The sequence below is a fragment of the Callorhinus ursinus genome, unplaced genomic scaffold (assembly GCF_003265705.2).
Source record: "Callorhinus ursinus isolate GAN/ISIS: 27379988/994484 unplaced genomic scaffold, GSC_fseal_2.0 scaffold3, whole genome shotgun sequence".
In the NCBI taxonomy this organism is placed as follows: Eukaryota; Metazoa; Chordata; class Mammalia; order Carnivora; family Otariidae; genus Callorhinus; species Callorhinus ursinus.
The window spans coordinates 65,136,951-65,163,760 of NW_027397065.1; the positions used below are offsets into that span (position 1 = coordinate 65,136,951).

A 26,810-nucleotide genomic window follows, 5' to 3' on the forward strand; every position below is an offset into this window, starting at 1 on the left:
CTTCTCTCTGCAGGTGGTTCCTTCTCCTCATTGCCAGGGGAAACCTCAGCTGCCCTTTGCTCTAACCCAAGTCAAAGTGGCCGGTTGTTATGATTCAGCTGATTTAAAGTTCCCACCCCTGTCCCTTTTGACATTTATTTTAACAAGCCATCTTAAGTTCTCAAATACTCATAAAGGTCACTGGGGTTTTTAGCAGTTACAGCATTTGCTATCACCTGAATATCACAGACCCTGTATTAATACCCAGCTGACTGTGCATGATCATCATCTGGGGGTATGTTTTAATAATGTACCTTGCGGGGTGCCCCCCGGAACTACAGAATCTGATTATTTTTAGGTGGAGATCAAGGATTTGCAATTTTAGTAAGTGCTCCAGATGACGCTTATTCACATTTATATTTGAGATCCTTGTCTCTAAAAGATTCAGAAGTGCCTCTTTCTAATTACTACATAAAATATGGACATGAACCTCATTGGCATAATTATGGATCCGGATCATTTTTTGACGGCTTATCTACTGGGTATTGTGCTAAGGGTTTTACAGGGAGATCTCACCGAAAGACATAATGAAAATGTTTCTGAAAAGTGATGTGTGATTCAGACTTTTGTACATTGAATCATATTTCAAACGCGCAAGGAACTGTTGGGTGTAAAGAAACTCCATGGTAAATTCTTTTATAAACAGAAGAATTAGTTCTTAACTTATCTTTTCCAAATTGAGTTGTTTTACACATTAAGATTTCTTATGGTGAAGCATAGCTACGTTTGAAGCCAGTGCACTCATTTATGGTTAAAAAATATAACTGATATCCAAGTAAGACAGAATTTAAAATAAGGCAAGAAATTTAGTAGACTCCTCAACTAAGTATTATACTCAAATTTGTGAACTTTTAGTAGTCTGGGCTAAGCTCTCAAGTAGTCGTGAAGGCTCCTGGGGTTTACAGGAGTCATGCATTTTGACATAATGGACCCTGTACTAATAATCTCCACATCCTACCCTCAGAGCACCCTGTGCACCGGAAACCATGTGAATGGAGGTATGAAAGCAACCAAATAATGTATGAAGTGAACATTTTTCACTCTGATTCTTTTTTTTTTTTTTAAGATTCATCTATTTATTTGAGAGAGAGAGAGAGAGAGGGAGAGAAAGCGTGTGAGCAGGGGGAGGGGCACAGGCAGAGGGAGAGAGAGAATCTCAAGCAGACTCCCTGCTGAGCATGGAGCCCAAGGTAGGGCTCGATCTCATGATCCTGAGATCACGACCTGAGCCAAAATCAAGAGTCAGACGCTTAACCAACTGGACCACTCAGGCGCCACGCTCTCTCCTTTTCTGTCTCTAAACCCCACCCTGGTTGGGTGAAACTTCCACTTCTTATTTTTTTAGTATCTAGGTATGAAAAAGTTTTCATTTATATATGTTATTTTACAATTACAAATATTTTTTAAAAAATCTCTCAGAAGCAGATTAGCCTTTGAGAGAATATGGGGCTTGTTGTCTAGTCTATCTCATAGAAGACTTTTTTTAGTAATTAAAATTATTTTAAATATATTACTGAGTGTATATAAATAACCTAAACTTATTTTATGATTTTTTTAAATCAGTCTTAAGCAGAGAAAAAGGTACTGTATTCTGTATCATGACTCAAATATTTCCATTGCTCCCATGTGGGACCTTCTCCATTATATGATAAATATTCTATCACTAAGGGTGGCATAGTCAAGAGGCTGACCAAGGGCAGGGGTGTCCACTTTCTTACTTTTTACTAATGTCCAACAAAATAATTTAGTAGTCATTATTACCAAAAAGTGATTTGCTAGGCTGAAGGCAAACTTGGGGAAATCATGGGATTTGTGATTCAGGCTCTCCTCAGTATAAGTTGAGTCTCAGGAAACAAGCAGACACCTCACTAAGAATAACTGATGGCCTTTTCTGGAGTGATCAAATGTCTTAGCTCTGATGTCCAGTTTTATGTGACCTGACTCTCAGATGGGGTCTGATGCTAGGTAAAGGGGGGATGCAAAGGAGGATGTAGTAAGTAAAGAGATTGAAGAAAGGAGAACATTGATGGTATTCTAATTTTAGTAAAAGCTATGCACATATTTACTTCTACTTCTAGGCCACTGAAAAGCGCAGCTTAACTATTAGTTCAGTCCAATGACTTCCTTCCTTCTGCATTTTACTCTTTTGGGGCTGTGTGAGGGGTAGGTACAGAGAGAGAAATATGGGTTCTGTGACTTTTTTTTCTCTGTTCACTTCTGATTGCAGCAAAAAAAGGTTAAGTGAGTTAATCAGCTCCTATGACTCTTAGAAGATATAGGTGGGCACTCTGTGGAAGAGGGGTTTTGAATTGTTTCTGGGTTTCAATTTTTGTGATGTTTTTAATCCCTTGCGACACTTCAAATTGAGGACTCACTCGAGAACAATCCGTTTCTTAAACGGCCATCATTATTGTCTCCGTGTCCCCCCCTGTAAGCCAGGCTGTACTTTGGGCTAAACTGATTGGTTAGAGAGCTCAGCCAAACAGGAAGACAGTTCTTTCCCTGACTCACCCCGTCACGTCAGCCAGTATGGTTGAACTACAGTGTACATATTGCCTACACCTGGTCAAAAATAAGATTGACAGCTATTGTTTCTTCTTTCTAAAATGAAACTAATATAAAATTCTAGCCTAGGTAAACACATTAATTGATATTCCAAAGAGACCGTTATAGGCACAGGAGGGAGAGAGCACCCACCCTGGGTGAGGCAGGGAGGCATGGAGCAGCGGGTGCCTTTTTTTTTTTTTTTTTTACTCACTTTGTGCCTCGAAACCAGTAAGTTCTATCTTAAAAAAGCATGAAGCCATGGAGTACTTCACTAGAAATCTATTTCTTTATCCACAGGACAGAATCCCACTTTCTGAAAGGTGAAACGTTATTTGCCCTGACCCAGAACCTGAGGCGCTATTTCTGACGTGTCACAGAAAGCTCGTACTAACTACCGCTAAAGAAACTTGTTTCTTATTCTGAGTTTCAGTTGCACTTATCCAAACAGATGGGCTCCTGCTCTTAAAGAAAGGCGAGAACCTGTATCTCACTTTCCATTTAGGTTGGTCTGGAAATTTTTGACTTTCTACACATCTTCCCCTCTGTACCCCTCACGGTCATCCTCAACTTGACTGTTTCCTCTTGTCTGAGCTCTCTTCTTGATCTGTGTCACGAAAAAGCCTTGACCAAAGTTTCCCTCCCATTTACAGGTACTGGAGATGGGCCTCCATTGAAGTGGTGGGAAGCAAAGTTTTGTTTTTGTTTCTGACTTTTCCACTGCAGGTGACCCCCGAGGAGTTTATGAACTACTATGCAGGGGTGAGCGCATCCATTGACACCGATGTGTATTTCATTGTCATGATGAGAACTGCCTGGAAGCTCTAAATGTAGGACCCCGGGACCGGGGCCTTGGGTAAAGCCACGTGGCTCCAAATGGTTAAACATCAGCCCCAGACCAGAATCACATTTGATTTCGTGTTCACCCCAGCGTTTCTTTCGTGTCGACACACTGCATTTTCTAGGGCAGAAATGACAGTATGTACGTCACTTCTCTGAAGCTGTTTCCTTAGCTCTACTAGAGGAATTAAATAAAATAAGATTCAAAAAGCTACAAGAGCCCGGTCTGGGATGCATACACATGTCTAATAAACATAGGTACCTTCCTTGGCCATGAATAAAAGTTTGACTACTTTAATTACAATCCCCACCCACACACCCACAGTCTTTCTCCACTTCCTTTATAGATGGTCCATTTCTAGGTGGGAGAATTCACCTGTTTTTATAACTGACTTTAAATCTTTATAAGTGCTTCAGTTCCAAATTGGGGCCTGGAAGAGAACCACACATTAGCCTCAATTTTTATACCTGAATCTTGAGTTTCTCTGCCAGTGGTTTAGGGAAGCCTCAGTTCGGTGAATAGATTTAGAATGACATTTTTGGGTCATCTAAAGTGTCTGTGGGAGGGGAGGCCATTTCCTTGAGCAGTAGGGCTGGGACCGTCTGTGTGGTTAAAGTTTGAGGCTGTGCTGTGCTCTCAGATTTTATGTGGGACCTCTTGCCCTGTGAGTGGGCAGACCACATAAGCAAACCTGTGTCCAGCAGAATGTTCATCTTCCCCCTCCCCGCCATGGGCCTATAATGTTGATATTCCCACCAGTACAAGGGGGTGGGGCATGACATAGACAAGGGTAGCAGGCCTACTCCAAAGAGGGTTTTCCATCTTGACACTTCGTGGCCCAAAGTGTTCTCTTTCCAGCTCTAAGCTCTGGCTTCATATTGTCAATGTGTGCGACTCTCCCCATGAAAGGCTTCCAAGCAAAGGCAGCCCCAGCTGCTAGCAAATAGATATTGAAAACACCACTGTCCCTCTGTGTGTTCTGTGTCTGAGGCCAGAGGTAAAAGCACAGTGACCAGCCCTTTGGATATGGTGTTGGAGATAATGACCACCTGCCTTGTTACTCAAGGACGGTCCTTTTTGTCACCTCTGTCCCTGGCTGCATTCATCCCCTGGTTCGGGGACATGGATTGGGTTAATAGTCCCCTTTAAGATCCCACGTATTGAAGTGGCTCTGGGCTTAGGGTCAACCAAACACAGTTGCCGTATTTTGTACCATTCACTTGTTCACTTTTTATCTCACCGAGTTGGAAGTGGAGATCAAGATACACATTGATTTAAAATTTGTGAAAGCAGGTGTTTCCAGATGAGAATCACAGCAATTTGTTTGTTGTCAAGAAGCTGATCTCCCACTTACTCTGATGACAGGTTGGACAAGTGACCTTTTTCTTGAGGATGGGAGCATTCCCAAATTGTGGGAAGCTGTTTTTTCAGAAATTAATTGCACAAGTCTGGCTTTCCCCTGGCTTTATTATTTAGCCTTATATAGAGATTGGCAGGCCAAAAGATGCCAAGTGTTAAGAAGAAATATGTAGAAATGAGGTAGAAATCTAGAGGAGATTATGATGGAAGGTACAGGAAAAAAATCCATGGTTTCTGCAACCTGCACCTTGCAGATTATGGCTAAGGAGAGGTCTCTGGTTTCCTAGCCATGATTTCAAGCTTACTGCTCTAGATAGATTTGTGTCTTTGATTTTGGGAATGACTCATGCCTCTGCTTAACTGGGACCATAGCATTAGCATGTGATTCTGAACAAGGACTATGTTGTAGCTATCAGCTTCGTCTTACCCAGTCGTACTCTTGCTTCCTGTCTAATTGGGGCACAGCTATCAGATTTCAGATAACCTGTACCTCAGAGTGTATTTGGCCACATTCAGTTGTCTCCCTTCTGGCAGGTCAGGTTCTGGGCCCACAAGCGAGGATTCCACCAAGGTCCTCTTGCCCCCCATAAACAAGATCTAACAACCTGATGGTTAAGGATCACTCTACTCCTATTCTGAGTCTTCTAGGCCAGTGATTTCTGGCCTAGTCAGGACTCACTCATTATTTAACTCTCACTCCTTCTGGTAGCAGTGGGAGAAACAAAGGGTCATTTAAGAAAAAGCATTTGCTAACAACACTTTTCTGGATATATTTTCTGTTTATTTAACTTACACAATTTAAATATTACTCCATTTGCAATTTAAAAAGCAAATACCGAGGTCAGAAGATAAAACACAATAAAATACCCCCAACGCTTAGGAGCACCTTATTTGTGGGGTCTGGACCTCAGGTAAGAAGTAACAAGCCAAAGAGAAGAGGATGTGAGCTTAGCAGCTTTTCATGAAACAGGACAGTGTATGTAAAAATTCGGAGAATCAGGATTGGCCAGAAGTAGCCATCAATATCAGTACTGAATCTGAGTTCTAACTCCCCCCCAAAGGCAAACCTAGGCAAGAATGGAGGCCTGACCTTAACCAACTTCTTTAAGGGCTGGTTCCCATCCTGCCTGAATTCCATTCAGAGTGCAAGTGAGTAATCCCAGAGCATTGGTATTGTAGCCTGAGGCAGAATTCTTCCAGCCCATCGGCACGGCTAATTTTCCTAGACATTCAAACCTTGATAAGATTTTGTCCCAGACCCAAATGGCACTCTGGAGGATGATGCCTGGCTCTTTGTGGTTTGGTGGCAGCATGGAGCAACACTTCATACTAAGAGCAGCTTCAAAGCTAAGAGCAGCTTTTTAAAGTAGAGCTGGGTCCCCACCAAGTAGGCTGTAGATTGGCTTTGTCACATTACAGTTTTAGGTTGAATACATCCCGTTGGTAAATATTTATTGAGTCACTCCTATGTGCCCTGTTCTACCCTAGGCTGTGGGGATAGAGGAAGGGGCTAGGGTAAATGCAAACCAAACCACTGGCTTTGAAACCAAACTAAAAGCCCCCAGTTAAGAGATCAGAGAGGAGGGGAAGCGTAGGCACTGAAGCCAGGATAGTTGGGGCCCTTTATATAGCAGTGTGCTGTAGGACCATGTAGTAAATTTAATGAATGTAGGCAATCTATCAAGACACTGCCAGGAAAATACCCCTCTATTCTTGGAGGCAGATCATTGTGTCAGCCCTTCACTTCTCTTGGCCAGTGTGGATTGCCTCACTGAGCCATGAGAGTACAAGTAGGTAATGATTCAACCCTCTTTAGGCAACCTATAGATGCAATTTGTTCTGCTGATGTTTAATCAAGTGGAGAGATGAAATTAACCAAATATGTATTCTTGACTGGTGTGTGGGTGCCCTTCTGCTCCTTTATGAAATTCTACTAACACCCTCTGAATGGTATACCTTTTTGGATTTATGCACAGCACTCTGGGGCATAGAATGAAAACCCCCACAAATTCCAGTTTCTCAGATCAGTTAACAAACTTGCTTTCCTGGAAATTAGAGGCTGTTCTTGTAAATTAAAAGCTTGTTGAAAGAAGCAGTGGAGTTTTAAATTTTAGAAATGCTTATGATTAAAGGAAAAACAAAAGTGCCAAAAGACCTGATAGGTTGTCATATAATGTTATCTTCATATAATTGATCCTTTGGAAGTCAATGTTTCTAAGCGTAGTTCTACTCCAAGTTGCTGATGTGGAAGCTACATAACTTTGATAGAGATAACTAGTTTTTTCCTTGTCATAAAAAAAAAAAAAACTCACTAAATGAATCCCCAAAAATTATGTCTTGTAAAACAGATGACGGGTGAAATCTGTTGAAAGAAACATAAACAAATGATTGATGGGGTTTCTGAGAACACTGTTGTGTGAGAAGAGTTCTTTTGCCACCTCAGTTGGTGCGGTGAGAAGCTTGTGGTGAAGCAGTTCTTCCTCTCTGAGAATAGCATGACCTTCTTGTTTTATTTTCACACCTGCTTCGCCAAAGCCAGTATCTTCCCTCAGCAAAATAGAGTGAAAGGTGCTCTTTAGGAGTGAACCCACCGAAAATATGAGCCATGGACCAGTAACTGAGGTTTTGATAATGGACCTTGCAAGAACCAGAAAGGTATATCGTATCAGGGAAAGAAAAATCTCAAAATGTACTGGCCTATTTTCTTTTGTTCTAGATTTCTTCTTACTGTTCATAAATGGAACTTATTTGTTTATGATTTCTCTGGAGTATGATACAAATTCTAATAGCCACTGAACACGGTTGACACAATTTCTGTTTCACTGAAGTTCTTGTGAGCACCATGAGTTTCCTGTTCCCACTCTTGCTCCCAACATGGAGACACGTGGCACGTGGCTCAGATGTTTCATTCTGCATGAGACCCCATAATAAATTTAAGAGGGACCCTGTAACTTAGAGCTCAAGCACCTGAAATTTCGAAGCAACATCTGAGTATGTAGTTTGTAATTCTGTCATGAAAGACGAGCAACTTTTTCTTTATAAGCCTTAGCACTTGGCACTCAGACACTGGTATTGATTCTGGGAACATCTTGATCTTAAACTTGAAAGGTTTAAGTTGCTGGTCTCCTAGAAACACTCAGGCCACATGCAGAACTGATGACTGTCAGTGCTCTGAGAGAGACTTAGAACAGAAAGGGAACCTGTAATTGAGAGAAAATGACAGATGGCAGAGTAGTTTGCTCTTGCTGGGGTTATAGTGAGCCTCCGAGTGCTTCCACCTTGATGGGATAAAGTGCAGCACAAACGCAGGGCATTACCAAATGCCAGGCGTTACCTTCTGAAACCCAGATCATTCTTTTAGTTTCCAAGGGGACTGTGGAATAAACTCTGTTCCACAGGTTTCATCCTTAGTCATGCCTAAAATCTCATTTAGCAATATCATTCCACATCCATTTATTTAAGATTATCTTTGAAGCTGCACGGTAAATATAGTAAATCACCATTAATTTAAGCTTCTCTAATTGAGCTCACTTAGATAGGGTTTGAGTGAAAATTTACTTCTGTTTCATCTATATTAAAAAGAATGGCTTGTTAAGCAAATCAGTATATAAAGATTATAAGAGCTGTGCCTGCCTATGTGCACATATGTTTTACAGGTACTTGGAGATACCTATTTGCACATAAATGTTAATTAATATGCTAGTCATAAAAAGTTCCCACATATCTGAAAACGGCCCTAGATCAATTGTTCATTGGTAATACTTTATTTACCTAAGTGTGACATAAACTACTTACTAGATAGTGAGGAGTTCCTATATGTAAATCTTATCCAGATAGTATCTTTAATAGAAATTGAAGCTGAAAAACAATGTTTTATAAAGCAGAATTTCCGTGACATTTATGATATAAATTTTCAAATATTCTGTTTAAAGAGCTATACATGCTTGTAGTGGTAAGCTATGTATGCATTGAAAGCAAGAATTTGTCATAATGGCAACAGTTAGGATATTGCTTCGAGGAACCAGAAATTGAGAAGATTTTGAGCTACAAAGTTAGATATGGTTTAATATCTAATACCAACTTTGTCAATTTATCACATTATCGTACTGTGCTTTGCCATTCACATGATTTTCTAATGTAATAGAATTTCTTCAACCGAAGGCTTGAAACATTAACAACTCTTGTACCAAGAGAATTCATCTAGCTTTTGTTTCTGTTTTAAAGTCTTTCCAAAATATTTTTCTTCTTAATAGCTAACATGTTACATATCATGCTTCTCTAAAAGTTTACTTCCCAGAGGGTGCTTTTGGATCATTTAAAAATGTTACTTGTGTGATATTTCAGTTGAAGGTGATGAAGTTTCTTCTTTGAAAATGATAAGGCCCTGTTCAAATTGTACTTGCTCATGTTTTTAAAAGGACAAAATGTAACTCCCCCCCCCCCGCCCCCAGTTATTTTGACAGCCAAGAATGAGAGTTTGAAAATTTGATGTCAATATTCCTTTTCCTGCAGGGTTGAACTGCTCCCGTCTAGCAAGCCAAGCAAGTTCTCACAATGCCCAGCCTCTGCGTGGTACCCCTAGGACTGTGGGGAGTAGAGTATATTCTGTGTGCTGGTATTAAGGAACAGGGGAGGTTAAGAGGGAAGAGAAAGGAATGGAACCTAGGGGCTGATTTCTGCTCTTTTAACTTAATTGCCCATTATAGGATGCACAGGGCCAATTATGAAACAGTAACACACAACCTGACCAAAATGAGAAGTTTGCCTTCTAGCACCTCCTGTACGGCTAGTGCCTTGCATCCTGCTATTGAATCCCAGGCATTGCGGATTCCTGGGTGTCCAAGGATCCTGGGAAGTGCCCCATTCTCTAGTTCTATCCCTTATTGATGTGACTGGTCTGAGCTTTCTTTCTTTAAAGTGTTTTTTTATCTGTGTATTTATGCTATAAATTTTTCTATTCTAAAGTAATAATAATCATAAGTATAATCATACAAAGTATGCTCTAGAGTAGTGCTGTCCCCATAAGACCTTCTGTGATGATGGAAATGTTCTAGATCTGTGCTCTCCAAGATGTCAACCACTAGCCACATATGGCTACTGAGCAATTGAGATGTGGCTAGTGCAATCTGAGGAATTGAATTTTTCATTATGTTTAATTTTAACAAATTTAAATTTAAAAAGCCATATGTGATTAGTGGCTACTTGTATTGGATAGTACAGCTCTAAACATTTTTATCTTAATGCAAAAACTGATGGCCAGTGGGCAGGTGGGTCTTTAGCAGACCTTGCAAATGCCCCACCTCAGAGGAGAGAGGCAAGCCGGGTTCCCAGATCCCCAATTACCTGACTCTGCTTGATTGCCAGTGGCAAATCAGACTCCACAGAAAACATTTCAGGGAGAATGTAAAATGCTTTACTATGACTCACATATTTTGACACCATTTCCTTCTTTTTCCCCTGCCTTTTATCCCTTTCAGGTTTCAAAAGAAGAATTTTTGAACTATTACGCTGGTGTTAGTGCTTCTATTGACACCGATGCCTATTTCATTTTAATGATGAGAAAATCCTGGAGATTATGACTTTCTGTCTACTAATTCTTTTGGAAATTGGGGACTCTCAGAGAGTGGAATGACTTTGAAAGAAGTCCAATGCTATAGATTTTTGATAAGGTGTAAACTAAATTTTCTGAAAGATCTAGGATTTTAAAAGCAATAGATCTTCAGTCATTTTACTTAATGACCTGGAACATATTCATTGGCTTAAATGCCTGGGGATATATTTTTAAATCAGAAAGAAAGGAAGAACAGAAGGAAGGAAGGAAGCCATGAAGTGAGACTGGAAAGTGGTTCTTAGGTGAAATAATGTACCTCTTGTAACAGCTGTTTCTCTTATAGGGGTAAATGTAGATGTTTCCCCACATCTTTACTTATTCCCTGTCTTTGCAGTCTTTAGCAGGGGGTGATGATAAAAAGATTGAACATCTGACTTTGTAAAATTTCCTGAGCTTACTTATTTTAATGTGTCTCTTGGTGAATACAAATAAAATTTATTTTATTCTGAAATTTAATGGCCCTTTTTTTTCTATCATCATATTTTGATCTAGGGATTTAAAGTCAACAAATGCCCACACATGCATGAACAGGGGACATAAGTGATTCTGGTGACAAAAAGAAGGTGAGCTCAGTTGGCCCTCTTGGTAGAAGGCTAGGCTTTCATGGAGTGGGATCACTTCCTGGGCCAGCCTATCAGGACATAAAGCAGTACGCAGGGAAATCGACGTGCCTATGAGAAGCCTTGGAGCTTTAGGGTACACTAATGAGGAAGACTTCGAAACTGTTTTGGGAATTCATCTTTGGAACCCACTTTTAGGCTCCTCCACAGGGCAGATGATACAAGGTTTCCTGACCCATTTGTCTTCCTCTAATATTTACTTCCCAGGAAACAAAGGTGGCTGGAAGTTTACACATATAACCACAGGCCTTCATCTTGGAGAAGTGAGGTGGGAGAGGAGATGAAATGCAGGGCTTTTCAAACTTTAATGAGCCCCCAAATCGCTGGAAGATCTTGTTAAAATTTTAATTCTGATTCAGAAGGCTGGAGTGGGGTTTGAACTTTCGCCTTTCTAACAAGCTTCCCTGTGATGTTGATGCCTCTGGTCTTCAGGTAACAACACTTCAAGTAGCAGGGGATAGAGATACCAGCTTGTATATTTCCAGTGCTTTTTGTTTATTTGTCCATCTCTAGTTGACCATCATAATTTGTGATTTTTGATTGCTGGGCCTTCTTGGATCTTCTTGCCCTTAAAGTCCTGATAACATGAAGGAAGTACCAAGAAAATGTATGTGCCTCCCAGGCATGTGTAGGAGAGAAATAACACTCCCAAGAGTGTGTGGAGGCATTCCAGCCTCAAGGATCTGAATGTGTCAGCGCACCGAGAGTAGGTCCATCTCTTAAGGCAGACCTACGTTGGGCAGGCTCATAGCAACTGATGCTAAAACTGGAATGCCAAGCCATTCATCTACTATGAAGAATGCAATTCTCACATCTGCTGAGGCCAGATCAGAGGACCTCCTCTGGGCTTGAGGATGAGAGAGAGTGGCAATTCAGCTCTCAGTTCAGTCACTGTTAGCAGTTTATTCTCAGAGGCTACTAAGCAATGTAGAGGACATACACTTGGCATGTTAGGGTAATGTTTGCTGTGGTAAACAAACCCTAAAATTTATAAAAGCTCATACAATAGATATTTCCTTTTCTTTTTTTTCTTGTTTGAAAATTAATGTCCTTATTATTCTTTGATGAACACAAGTCTACCAGTGTATGCCCAAAGTAATGTAACGAACTGATTATGTGCTAATGATTAAAATAGAGACTAATTGCTTGTTAATACTGTCACCATGAGGACCACAGAATATATTTTGGGGACTACATATTATTATCCCTTCTTCCTCCCTAATTTAAATTCAGATGTTTTTAATTCTTCATGTCTTGCTTTAAATAGATATTTCTTTTTCATTCATGAAGCAGTGTTATGTATCCCCTGTTTGTGGTCAGTGAATAGCTTTTCTCTGGGTGGTGATTCTGAGTTGCAGGATTCCTCCATTTTGTAGTTCTGCTGTTTTTCAGGGCTCTTTAGTCACTGATATCCAGGGGCCTGAAGGAGAAGAGTGTGTAGAGAAGGCTGAAGAACTTTCTGAAAAGCTATGGTCTAGAAGAGACACACATCCCTTCTGCTAGCATTTTGTTGATGATTAAGTCACCTGATTATATCTAAGTGCAAGAGAGGCTGGGAAGTGTAGTCCCGGCCAGGAAATCTTCCTGCCAGTGCAAATCTATCCAACAGCAGGAGAGTACAAATTTTAGTGGACCACTAGCTGTTTCTGCCACTTAAAATAGCAGTCCCCATTGCCTTCCATTTTTTTTTTTTAAGAGAGAGAGAATAAGCAGGGCAGAGAGAGAGGGAGAAGCAGACTCCCCACTGAGCTAGGAGCCTGATGTGGGGCTCAATCCCAGGACCCTGGGATCATGACCCGAGCCAAAGGCAGATGCTTAACCGACTGAGCCATCCAGGTGCCCCTGCCTTCCATTTTCTTAGGGAGGCATGCTTGGTGGTCTTGCTAACCCATGTGGAGTAAGATATTTGCCAGGTTGGAGGAGTATAGAACTGGGGTCTTTCTATCCTTAGCCATGGTAGCAACCAAGAAAACAGCTTCTACAACCATATCAGGTAATGATTCCCCGCTTAGCTAGCCTTGTCACTGGCCTTATGGCCCTATTCCAGATCTTGAAATTCGTGCTACACCAACACTGAGGCAAGTATTCATCCTCTATCTGCCTCTACGGTTTAGGGCCAGGAATTTTCCATCTATGTCCATGCAGGAGTTTTCTGCGGGGAGTTGTAGCTATTTGCTATCTTGCCTACTGGAACCAAGTTATCCATGTTAGTAAATGAGAAAATTTTTGCTCTAGAGGCAGATCTTTTGTTGGAAACATGATTATAAGGTTTTTTGGTCACTGGAATAAGAACAAAGGGTATGAAGATTAGAATATTTAATGAAATTAGGCTGACAGTTTATTGCATTCATCTTGCCAGTGAGACCATAAAATTCTTTTACAACAATCCCTGGAGGGAACTAAAAAAGATTCCCTCCCTGACCTCTCTCTTTCTCAATGCTTCATAGCTGAGCAACTACCCATTGAAGGGACACACTTTTCACTTTAGATATGTCAACTAGACATGTCAATGAACTCACTCGATCTGGCCTGCCTCAGCCATTTGAGGGGGATGTCAGTGTCTGTAGGTTAATTTATGTACCTCTGTTCTAAATAATTGTGTATAAAACATCACAGTAAAGATAATATTGCTTTGCGGCGCCTGGGTGGCTCAGTCGTTAAGAGGCTGCCTTCGACTCAGGTGGTGATCCCAGGGACCTAGGATCGAGCCCCGCATCAGGCTCCCTGCTCAGGAGGAAGCCTGCTTCTCCCTCTCCCATTCCCCCTGCTTGTGTTCCCTCTCTTGCTGTCTTTCTCTCTCTGTCAAATAAATAAATAAAATCTTTACAAACAAAAAAGATAATATTGCTTTGAAGGGTATCTTATTTCCATGCTATTTGGAGTGTACCTTACTGAAGCCACAGTGAAGTGACCACAGACATCAGTTATTTTCTTGTTTCATATTAGAGGGGAAAATTAAATCAGAACCATCTTATCTGGAAATAATTCAGTAGAATAACTAATCATCCTAGTTTAAAAAATCATGGGAAGATTTCAGGGTTTGCAAGTGTTGTATACTGACAAAGCAGACTATTATTACAGATAGAAATTGTAGGGAAATATTTTAGAATCAAGTAGAGTTAAAAACTGGGGCATCATTAAGATATTAGCTCTAACACGTAATGCCAGATACCAAAAACGGCAAGAAGGGAGACTTTACTTTCTTTGGTTCCAAGAGCCCAGGTAGTAGACATTTGCACATGTTGCTCAGGTTCACTTGAAATCAGCAGATCAAAAATAAAATTCATTACTCCTTTCCCTGCCCTCCATTAATCCCATCCCATCTTCTACTTGCACTGAGCATGCTTTTATCTCAGTCTGTGTCTTTGGCTGCAGGAGCTAGAAACCCAAGGATCTTTGCCCCCTCTCTTGCCAAGAAATGGTTGAGAGTACAAATGCCAGAGTCAGCCTGCCTGGTTTAAAATCTGACTGTGTGGCTTACTAGCTTTATAAGTTTAGGCGAACTACTTGACCTCTCACATCTCAGTTCCTCGTCTTCTAAGTAGAGATAATAGTAACTATATAATAGGGTGAGTGTTAAATGGGTTAATATATGGAAAGCACTTAGAACTTTAGCTGGTACTAAATAAGCTCTATAGGAGGGTTTGCTATTATTTTACATCACTTTCTAGAGTCAGCTGTTTTGTTTTGTTTTGTTTTGTTTTTTTGGTGTCCTTTCTCTCCTTCCCCATTGCACATGTTGAGTTCTTCCTACTTCAAATATGGAAATGATCCCCAGGTATGTCTGTGCCTACAATCTTATACCTTTTCCTCTACCCTTCATGATTTCTCCTAAGACTAAGGTTCAATCACGTCACTTCATTTCTTAAAGACAGTCAGTAACTCCCCAAGCCCATTTAAGAGTTCAGACATATGGCATGGCATTTAAGGCCTCCATAATTTGTCCTGACCTATATATTTCCAGATGTCTATTCTGAGCACAGAGCCTGATGCTGGGCTTGATCCCACGACTCTGAGATCATGACCTGAGCTGAAACCAAGAGTCAAATGCTTAACTGACTGAGCCACCCAGGTGCCCCCTGTTCTAAGGTTCTTAGATGTGGCATGCAGGGGAAGGGAAGGGTATAACTTCAGTTCATTTAGGCTATCCTTGAGACATCTACTGTCCTTCTTTTCAGGGTTTCTTAAGTCCATCCAATCATGGTAGCTTCTCTACTAGGGAAATGACAACTTTGAGAAGCTACCAATGGGATAGATGAAGAGCTCACTTTTGAGAGATCTATGGATATCGAGGTGAGAAATCCAATAGGCAGTTGGGTATTCATTCATTAAATCAACAAGTATTTATTGAGCAAATATTCAGTACTACCAGTGAGTACTGTCCTAGGTGCTGGAAATTTAACCTTGAACAAAAGACATATGATATATTTACTCATGGAAGTTCAGCTTAGTAGACGTGATTCTAAAGCTCAGGGTGTAGGTCTGGATGGAAAAGAAAATCTTGAAGGCAAAAAGCCAATGAATGTAATGAAAATAGCAAAGGTATGGGAGATAACAGATAACTGAAGGGGCAAAGTTCTGGAGTGGGAGGGAAGGGTGGAGTAAAGGACAGTAATGGTTGATTTGGTCTTCTACTGACAGAGGGGCATCTCATCCTTTGACTGGGAGAAGAGTTGGTAGGGATTTATGGGAATTTGGGAACTTGTAGATGGAAATAGGAAGAGAGGAAAAAGAGTCGTGGCCCAGTTTTCTCAAAGTAAAGGCAAAAATACCTGCTGGGAATGAATGAGAAGGGCTGAGGTTTAATGGAGGGACTTGGAGAGGTGAAGATTTGGCAGGAATCATGGAGGGCATTGGAGGGGAGAGAGCGCTGCCAAGCACCAATAAAGGACAGCACAAACTTATATGGACACCATTTGGCAGGATTATGAGGTTTTCACCAGGACAGTATAGCAGATAGGGTAAAGAAGAAGAGATGTGAACCATAGAGACATGCCATATTGAAACATGAATTTACTCACCTCCATTTTGACCTCAGTCTGTACTTTCTAACTAATTAAGTTCTTTTTTCCAACTTATCTCTTAACTCAGGCAAAAAACCTGGCAGGCAAAGCATCCCATGATGGGAACCAAAACCACCCCCTCAAGCAATAGCAACTGCCCTATACTAGCAAGACCCCGCAGGATTGACCCCGGAACAATGATTGACCTGATCTTTACTGCTCACCTAAACATACCCACCAACTTTTGTCCCACATTTTCCTTATATAAACCCAGAAGTATTTTCAGCACTTTGGACACAGCCTTTGGGCCTTTAGTCCTCTGTCTTCCTAGTGTTGGCCTCACTGAAATAAATTCTTTTCTTGTTGCACTACCGGATTTTGTCAGTAGTGAGTGGCTGGACCTGTTCTGTTTGGGACCCCTGGAGCCAGGTGCTCTTGCACCTTTGGGCCCCCATTACAATTTCATCTTGTTCCATAGCATCTATCCCTGCAATTTGCACACAAGAGGTGCTCGATGAACTCTGGTGGAATTCAGAAATTATTTGGAATTCAGAAAAAGAAGAAATCAGATTATGACTCTAGAACAGCAGAATCTCATTTTTAAATGAATAAGTCAATGTCAATGTTATTCTAGAAAAATAAACTTTACAGAAAAAAAGTTTTAATTCCAAGTAAGAATTATGTTGAGAAATGTTTTATTCTTTTAATTACTTTTATTATAATAATAAAACATATACACTCCCTCCCAAAAGGAAAAGAACACAAAAACAGTAATTGAAAAGTCTCTTACTTTTATATTTCCATTTATCATTCCATTCTTCTCCTTAATAATAACGACTGAAAATGTTTTGGAACTTTGCCTTCTAGAGTTTTTTCTAAGCATATTCTAACTCTACTATTCTAGCTCTCTCTAAATATACTTTTAAAAAAGATCTTTTGGGGTGCCTGAATGGCTCAGTCAGTTAAGTGTCTGACTCTTGGTTTCAGCTCAGGTCATGATCTCAGGGTCCTGAGAAGGAGCCCTGTGTTGGGATCCATCCTCAGCGGGAAGTCTGCTTGAGATTCTCTCTCTACTTCTGCCCCTCCCCCGCTCGTGCATTGTTTCTCTCTCTCCCTGTCTCGCTCTCCTTCTTGCTCTAAAATAAATAAATAAATAAATAAATAAATAAATAAATACATACATACATACATACATACATACATACATACATACCTACATAACAAAATCTTTAAAAAAGATCTTTTGTAGTAGACCCTTTTGTTTGCTTCTCTAACATCCTTTATTTCATTCCTCTCACCCCTATTTTGTCTAGGTACCCATCTCATCCCCAGGTCCAGAGAGTGAGCTGTTTCCAAGCCAGTTAGTGCATGGCATTCTCTAGTAACTGTCATTGGTCCAGGGGTGCACACATGACTTTAGCTGGGTCAATCATACTGAAGGGAAAAAATTAAATTTCATGCTTAGGAAAGGAGTGTGAGTGTGTGTGTGTGTGTGTGTGTGTGTGTGTGTTTTCTCCCACTTAACAATTCATATGAGAAATGTCTACATTTGTTGCTATTAGATTAAGGGATCTATGAATATTGAAATCCTTCCACTGCTCAACCACTTCTCTTCCCCCAAAATTCCCAGTAGAGGTATAGACAAAGCCATTTCATTAAGGAATGGAAAGAAGGTGTCTGTGGCCTGCTGCTTTATGGATGGGACAGGAGAGCTTTCTCAGATAGGGACAACATCTGTGTTGTCCTGTAAATGTGGCCTCATATCTATCCTCATATTTGACTGAAGGAGGTGCATTACTGTCTCAACTCTTTATCCCTTTCCTATCCACATGCTTTACCTTATGTTTCAGAGTTCCCATACAGGAGAAAGTGTTTCACAATTTAATAGGCAAAAAAATTTACCTCATTATTTTATTTGCACTTTTTATTCTGAATGAAAGTGAACATACTTCATATTTTTAGAATAAATTTCACTTTTGTGAACCCTCTCCTATGTGCTTTGTCCGTATTCCTCTTAAATTATTCATTTTTGCTTATTGATTTGTAAGACTCTGGATACTAAGGATGTTAGCACTTTGCCTGTCTTGTAGTTACTATATTTTTCCAGGTTATTTTTATCTTTTCTTTTTTTTGTGCATTTTTTTAATTCAATAAAGGAATTACCAATATTCTAAATTTTATATACTCAAATGTATCACTCTTTTTCTTTTACGGTTTCTGGGTTTTGTGCCTTTTTTAGAAATGCTTTTCACATCCAAAGAGTATAAAATGATTTGCCCATGTTTTCTAGCATATTTGTTTTCATTTTAAAAATTATTTGTATCTTTGATCTATGTTGGATTTATTTTAGAAGAAGTCGGTTAGTACTTGCCCCTTTATCTACAAATGGTGAGTGTATTGTTCTAATCTCTATTAAATAATCTACCTTTTCTCCACTAATTAGAAGTAAATGAAATTTTTATAAGTATCTAGATCCGGACACATAGGATCTCTATGTTTATGTCTATGATTGTCAAAAAACAAAAAAAAAAAAATTTAAAAAAAAGGAAAAGAAGAAGAAAAACGGAAAATCTAACCAGGGATATATGTAATTTCTAGGCAAGTAACTTTGTAGCTTTGCACTGAAAATTTTTGTCATTTTGTCGAATGTAATTTGTATTGTCTTTAAAAAATGAATAAATGTCAAAATCACTCATATAGTTAGTTTCTTTTCAATTCTTTTGTTCTCCAGACTTGTGCAGCCTCTTCTTGAACACATATTTTTCCACATGATATTTAGAACAATAGCATATGTACATATGTACATGATGTGGAAAACTACACATTGCTTATTAAATATGATTATTTCTGAGCAGTGGGATTGGGGAATGAGGTCTTTTACTTGTTTTGTCATATATGTCTGTGTTTCTTGAATTTTGAGGAATAAGCAAGTATTGTTTTTAATAAATGTTTAATGAAGATTTAAAGAAATAATTCAACATATGGAAATATAATCAAAGACCTTAATGAAGTCTTTGTGTCTTTTAGTGTATTTTTTTACTTGATCCCTTTGTGTTTTCCAGATATGCAATCATTTCATCCGCCAATAATAATTTAGTTTCCTCCTGTTTAATATTTATGCCTCTTACTTTTTCTCCTTGTCTAATTGCATTTTCTAGCATTTCAAGAACAATGTTAAATGTGGTGACAGTGGAATTTCTTCTGTTTTATTTCTAAGTTTAGTGGAGTATTTTTAATATTTCACCATTGAGCATAACCCTGGCTTATATTCTATTTTTATTTTACTAAAGTTTTTTTAATTAAAAAAATTAATCCTAAGCATCACTCAAATCTGCACTGGCACCCTCACATTTAAATCCATGAAAGTTTATTGATGTGTAAAAAAGGGACTTGATAGTATATCGATCAGCCTCATGTAAGAGCACTTATTGAATTTTTATCAAAACCAATTATTCCTTAAACTATAAAGTTAATATTTCACTGTTATCAATGGATAACAGTGTCTCTAGCTTAATATTAACATATTTTCTGATTATTTATCCTTTTTGTTTAATGACTAGTCCAATTCATACTTTGCAGCAACTAATTTGTCATAAAAAAAGAAAAAGTCCTTCTCAGCCTTTGTGAGTTCTCTTTTCCTCATTGAGAAATCTTTACCACAGTAGAAAAGAATTGACCCTCATAATTTACAGTTGAGGGGTCCAGCTCAAGTGTTTCTGCAGAATTCAGCACCAAAATTTTATTTTTCAAACGTCAGGGGCTTCATGTGTTGTTTGCTTCGCATTTGTTTTCACCAGTTGCTTTGTGAGTGTTAACGTATTCCTCTGACCCACCAAGTTTTATGCATCATACTTTCTTTGCCTGAACAGCTGCCTCATTGCAAGCTACACACAAATCCCATACAAATGCCACAAGCCATTAAGATGTAAAGTTAGATTAGACTGCAATGTGCATCAAAAATAAACTAAATAAGTGAATAAACAAAATTAAATGCAGATATTCACCAGAGAAATGAAGCTTTGGAAAATTCTTTCCCCCACCCTATTGTTTCCCCACATCTGTGGTTACAGTGGTTAAGAGTGCAGCTGGGGAGGTAACTGTGGATGGGGAAGACAACCGACTCCTTACACGTGGCTGCCCAGATGTGCTACTCTCTCAGGGATGCAGTGCCTGCCTCTGAGCATCCCTAGCCTGGCATCATTCTATCCTGGATGGTGATGAGGAAGCACACTGATTAATACAATATCATTCACTAACATGCTGATTCATTCATTCCATGTTATGACTGGGTGCCTTCTAGATCTTAGGTACTGTTTTTAACAACACACATACACCCCAAATAAGTCACAGTTCTCTCTGCCAGAGTACTTAGAAGCCCATAGGGGAGTCAGATTAGATAATGCCAAATCAGTGTGGTGACGATAGAGGTAAGCATAAGGTGTTTTTAGGATTCCTCCATAAACCCTGATACACACATGAAATTTATTATACCACATCCCTGATTAAAATCCTCCCAGGTACTCCCACCACCTGAAGACTAAATCAAAACTTCTTAGTTTAACCATTGGTTCCCACCAATTCTGCCAAGTGCCATCTTAACCACTGCTCAGCAGACTCTCTGCCTGTGGATGGCTTCCACTGAACCACTTGCCAAATGCCCCAGCACTCTTCATTCTCTCTGTGGGATACACTGACACCTACATTGAGACTTGCCTGCTAGCAGGTTATCTTCTTGTGCACTCCGTACCCACCAAGTGAGAAATAAACTCACTCAAGTCAGTCCTACATGTTCCAGACTTGTTTAGGCCAACTGGACCTGTTACTGTGATCATATTATGAGGCTGATAAAGTATGAGTATGCAAAGAAAGACTGATGTGGATCCATGAGAACTACCTTCAGTGGTTTGAAAAAAACCTGACAAAGGCATGTTGAAAGAATACCACAGGGTGGAAAACATGATGGCATGAGATGGGGCTGGAGAATACCTTTAAAAAAAGTTAGACATCTACACTTAGATTTTTTTTTTTTGTAAGTGTTTGAGTCATCCATCTTAAAGAAAGCAAAACTAGAAAGAGTAGATGATGTGTTGCAGTGTGCTTCACCAAAGAAAGATGATTGAAGCTATATGGTCAACAACCCACAGCCCAAAGGAGCAGCTTTGGCCTGGTTACAAATGAGTGGTGAATGGACATACAGTCAGATGTTTTTAATTAAAATAAAGTGTTCCAGGCAGAACTGTATTATTTTTTATAAAAGTGTCCTGTGTCTGACTTTTGGGAACAACCAACCCCCTACTGTTCCCAACAGAGGCAGGCAAGGAGACATCACCGATTGTATCTGTAACTCCCCTAAAATGTCCCATGTTCTGTCACAACTCCATGACTTTGAGCACAGTTTCCTTTGCCAGAAAATGTCCTCCGGGCTCCTGTATCTGGCACATTCCTGTTCACTCTGCACTGCCATATCAAGTGTGATTTCCTTCACATTGCCTCTCCTGGTTTGTTTGTTATTTTTTCCTTCCTCAGCCAGCAGCAGCAGCTCATTCCTATATTTGGGGACCATCCCACTCTACGAGATGCAACCTCTTACTGTAGAGGGTGCAAACACCAGCTATTCTCTTCTCTGCTTCCCACTGCTTGAGTCCAGGTACCTGAGCTAGGCAGAGTTACACACAACCGCAGGCTCCAGCAACATGAAGCTGCCGGACACTGCAGCCAGATCTGCTCTGGGGTTGCTGGTGGTGGCAGTGCAGGAGGCTGACTTCAGTTTCTGGGGGTGCCAGTGCTAGAAAGAAGGGGTGGCTTTGTGGACTCCATGTTTGGTTCCTTGATCTTCTCAGATATTCTGGATTCTGGGAGGACTCTAGTAGCCTTTCTTAAATCACTTTTCTGCTCAAATCAGCCCAAATTTGTTTTGATCGCTTCAACTGAGAACCCTGATGATACTTTGCCTTCAAGGCTGTGATATGACATTGTGACTGTTCCTATGTGTATTTGCCCCCCAGTGATTGTGAGCTGGAAACCGTGCATCTCATCTCTGTAAGTGCCTAGCACAGGACAAAGGAACACAAAGCAGATACTCAACAAATTGCTGTTAATTCCTTAATCTGTGAATTCATTACTTAATCACTGAGTGAGTTTCCCCTGAAGATCCAAATATAAAATGACAGCAAATGACACCAGAATGTGTTCAGTGGCTGGGGAGAATTGTGGCCCATTCTGCCCCTATTCCTCACAGAAGACAAGCACAGGCACAGAGAGTTCCATAGCATTTAATTAAATATGAGATGGTAACACACATTGGATACTTAGATACTTAGCAGCTCTGCAAAATGTTTGTAATGCACATGGGAAGTACACGGTCCAATCAGAGACCTTCACTGTAGTGAATGCTAGAGAGTTTTTAGAATAATCCCAAAGAAAAACCACTGAGCTGACACAAATACCATCGGATATGTCCCATTCCAGTTGTCTTACCACATATTCTCACTGCCTTCCTGGTCAGTTCTGTCTTCTAGCCCCTCTAGAAGAGCCATGAAAACACAAGTAGGTGCATCTGAAATAGCCCATCTTTGGCTTTTCTGAAGCCAGTTTCCATGGAAACCAGAAGGACAGGAGAGGCAATGGCTAGTGGAAAATCAGTTGGATAAGCCAAGGCTCTCTAGGTCCAGCCAGGATTGTTGAATTGACCAAATGAGCTGCCTGTTTAACAGCTCTCATTTCACGCTATATAGAACTAGCAGTTTACATCACTGTGACCTTACATCACTTACATCACTGTAAACTTACATCACTTACATCACTGAGTGCGTTGTCTCTCACCAGCTTTTCTTTCTTTCTTAATGAAATCCAAAAGAGGGTTGGTCAGAACAGACTTGTAATCTGATATTATACAATGTCCCTGAGTATAAGATCACACATGAGCAGCGGTTATGATTATAAGAGGATAATACATGGATTTTAAATTCCTCCAGTAACAGACAGACATTCACACACAAAATTCAAATGATAATCTGTGCCCAACAATACTGAAACACGGGATTTTAGAGTGGGAGTGACTTGGATCTTCCTCTAGACTTATCCCCTCATTTCTTTGAGAGATTATCTACTATGTCAGGGAAACAAACTTCTGGCTTTCAGTCCTGACCTCACACTTAAGGTGGAGTAACTTACCTGTCCTTTCTGTGCCCCAATTTTCCCATAAGTCAAAGCTAATGACACACTCATGGGACTTCTGTGGATAAGGTACGAGAGAACCAGGCTAGCACGAGGTTTCCTGTGATGACCTCCTCTTTGAGACCTGGTTCCCATTTCTACAAAAGGTGAAGAACACATGTCCACCTGGTGGAAAAGGTCTTCTGCTGCTGACACACCAGATTCTGCTTTTCCTCCCCATAGACGTGTATCACTTTTTTGGCATTTTTTCCTGATTGTCTTCAACAGGCTACTTTGAACATGCCTCTATTATAGCACTTTGTGTGATTATAATCATTTGTTTACAAAACTGCCACTTTCATTAGATTTTTCCACTTTATAAGGCCCCCAACTTTATTTGTCTTAGATCCCCTACACCCAACTCTGTGGCTGGCACATAGCAGGCTTTCCATAAATACTTGTCAAGGGAAATGAAAGGGATAATGCTTATGGAAATGCTTTGAAAATCACAAAAGCACTAAGCAAATCTAAGGGAATGTGAGATTATATTCATCACTACTGATTCAGAGAAAAGGATTTGGAAAGTACAATGCCCAATGGAAGAATAAATGATCTTATTATCATTAGGCCTCTAAGCCAGCGGATAAGATCTGTTCAACAAAATTTAAAACCCCCTTCCCAGATATCACAAAACAAAACAAACAAGAAAATTAAAAACAGGTCACCCCCCAACAAACTAAAAACAGAACAAAAAGATACAAAATGTCAACAACAGTGACAAACCCCTGAACAAAACCAAGTCAAACCCTGAATCTTTGCCCTTCATGATTTCCTGTGCCTCAGCTGCCCTGTGTGGTTCTGCATGTACCCAGGGGCTGGAGGCCTGTGCGAGAGGCCTCTGCTGTTCTCCCCTGGGTTGCAATTTCTCAGCTGCCTTGACTTGGTTTGAGATAGTCACTAGAAATTCATCTAGACCAAGAAATGCAAGAAGACACATGTCAAATCTTCTTTATCTTCAAGAACAGGGCCAAGTCGGACTCATTCACTGCATATGCTTAGAGTTCTCCCTGAAGCTTGCGGCAAGATACAAGGCCATAAAACTCAGGACAGTCTGTAGACACATTTGGGTTGGGGCAGTCTCTACACAGATATAAAGTTATTCTTGGCTTATTGCTCAAATGCCCCTGTGTTCAGAGCTGGAAACAGATTCTTCTATTATTGATGGATGCAGCTGAGCGGTGGTAGCAAGAGAATCATGCCCTTGATAACAATAGAAATTCTGGGCTTCTCTTTTTTCAGAAAAAAACAAAATCAAATAGAATTCGTGTTTTTTTCTTGCCTTCTTCAGTTTTTGTAGACATGGCTGGTCACGGTAGTTCACATACTATATGACCCCTTCTTTCCCTTAGCCTTTTTTCGTTTCGGTGCTCACGTCCCTATGTGTCTGGGGAACTCCTGGCTTATGCTGCTTGTCCTGGAATGAGTATTTATAACTTCCCCTTTCGCTTTCAAAAGTGACCCAATTTGGACAATAAATTATATAGTCACCCCGTTCGTTATTACTGAGGTTTGGCACTTGTGAATGGGACAGGCTCTAGTCAAGGGGAAGGCACATGGCTTGGGGGGGAGGGCGGGGAACCACAGTTAGACTCCGGCCATCAAACTCCACGCTGAGTGAGGACAAAGTGGATAGGTTACTTAACGCCCCCAAGCCTCAGTTTCATCATCTGTTAGGAAAGAGAATAATAATAATAATAATAACAATCGCCCCAGTGCCCAGGATTACCATGAAGATGCAGGGAGACAAGCTGTGTAGAGCACAGCATACACAGTGAGCCCTAGTAATGGCAGCTCTCAGCGCGGTTCTCCTTTCCCTCTGTCTTGCCTTGCCCTCTTCCTGCCTCCCACCCCCTCCCTCCTCTCCTCTACCCTTTCTTTAATTCTTTCCTGCTTCTTTTTCTTTCTGAAATAATGGACGAATTTGGGTTGCCTGAAGCAGAGCACTCCTGCCTCAAGCCAAATGCCCTGGAGTGGGGAGGAGTGGTCCAAGCTATGTTTCTGAATCCTGTAGATTATATGGAGAGCTGGCATTAATTTTTTCTTCTTTGTGCTGCAAGGGGAAGTAAGTAGGAGCTTAGTCATCTTTGTTGGTCATCATGGTTCCAGTCCTGTGTTTCTGACAATTCATTGGTTTTGGTAGAAGCTGGACATAGTGACATATGCTTCTTCCTGACTTGATCCCAAGGAAGTGAGCACGGGCTGTCCCTGGGCAGTTGGGCTCAGTGTCAGGATTCCTGACTGGAAAGGAGATGGAGTGGGCACAGTGCTATTTGTAGTTCCTGGGCCAAGCAGCAGGCCCTGGTACACATGAGGCCCATTCTTGCCGCCTTCCCTGCAGTCTGGGGACCTGGAAGAGGATTGCACAAGGGCCTCACACATACTGATGCTCCCAGCCAGGCATCCGAAGGGTGAATCTTCTCTGAAAGCTTTTGGGGTGATGGCTGCATGCTCCGATGGCCAGGTGGGGCCCTGCATACCCCCTCCAAGCCTCTGCTTCTCAGACTCGTCTAGTTGTGAAGAAGTGTCTTGCAGAAAGCTTTCTGCTTCATCTCTAGCTTGAATGCCATCCACCTTATGAATCTGGCAGTCCAGGAAGCTTTCAGGATTGAAACTCACATTCAAATTCTACACCAGAAAAGAGAGAAGGCATTTAGAGTGCTCCAAAGGGACACACGAGCAAAGGTTCAGTCCATGGGAGGACGTAAAGAACTTTCTGACAGGGGTCTACCAGAGAATGTCAGAAAATTACCCACATGTTCTAGTTGACTCTGCCTCTGGAGACACTCTGACACATCAGAGTCTGAAGGGACTGGCTATGCCCTCCTGCCCTGGGGAAGTCTGGGAGACTTCTGAGACTTGTATCTCATTTTAGTTTCCCACCTCTAGGGAGGTACAGCCCAGATCTCATGAGGGACCCTAGTCATGGGATGCACAAAAGACAAACACTTATGGCTGAACTCTTCCCTATCCTGCAATATCATTCTTGGCTACTGGGATGCCTCCAACATTGTGGCTTTTAGCACCAGAAGCACTCACCTTTTTGGGTTTCTTGCACAGTTGTTCCAGAGTCTTCTTATGATCAGGGAGGCTGGGCCACACAATAGGTTTAATTCTGAAATAAGAGGACATTGACAGAGAGGAAATGAATGGTGAGGGAGCATGCACAGTAGGTCTTTCCACTCATTCTGAGCCAGAAATCAGAAGAGCAGGTTTCTAGTCTTGGCTCTGCCACAACTCTAGGTGGGTGAGCTTGGACAAGTGACTTGCTTTCCCTGGGCCCCAGTGTCCTATCGATTCACAGAGGGGTTATTGTCAGTGATCTCCATGAACACCTCTGGGGGAGAGCCCTGGGGAAGAGGAACAGTGAGGTTTGGCAATGGTGTAGCTATGGAACCAACATTCACCCTGTTCATCTACTCCTAATATAGGTGTTGTCATCTTATTCCTCCTCTCTACTGGCAGCAACTCCTCTGCTCTTATTCTGGTGGAGATGAAGAATATTATCTAACTCACCCAGGAAAATTGCTTTAGGGTGTACTTTACAAGTTGGAGTCTCATGAGAATATGTGGCACTGTGC

General features: G+C 40.8%; 2 protein-coding genes across 19 annotated transcripts in view; one reads left to right on the top strand and one right to left on the bottom strand.

The window, feature by feature from the left end:
* The window catches only part of CAPSL (calcyphosine like), a 29,444-nt gene extending 18,599 nt beyond the window's left edge, over positions 1-10,845 (top strand). For 6 of the 16 annotated variants that reach the window (XM_073891009.1, XM_073891008.1, XM_025867398.2 and 3 more), the window contains 2 exons: positions 3,310-3,345; positions 10,261-10,845. In XM_073891009.1, the coding sequence (XP_073747110.1) occupies positions 3,310-3,345; positions 10,261-10,362 (138 nt within the window). In that variant the 3' untranslated portion in view covers positions 10,363-10,845. The other 10 variants (XR_012377613.1, XM_073891013.1, XM_073891017.1 and 7 more) reach the window with 10 other exon arrangements.
* An 11,428-nt stretch (positions 10,846-22,273) lies between these two features.
* The window catches only part of IL7R (interleukin 7 receptor), a 33,720-nt gene continuing 29,183 nt past the window's right edge, over positions 22,274-26,810 (bottom strand). For all 3 annotated transcript variants that reach the window (XM_073891020.1, XM_073891021.1, XM_025867408.2), the window contains 2 exons: positions 26,269-26,344; positions 22,274-25,857 (listed from right to left, as the gene is read on the bottom strand). In XM_073891020.1, the coding sequence (XP_073747121.1) occupies positions 25,357-25,857; positions 26,269-26,344 (577 nt within the window). In that variant the 3' untranslated portion in view covers positions 22,274-25,356. The remainder of the gene's footprint in view (positions 25,858-26,268; positions 26,345-26,810) is intronic.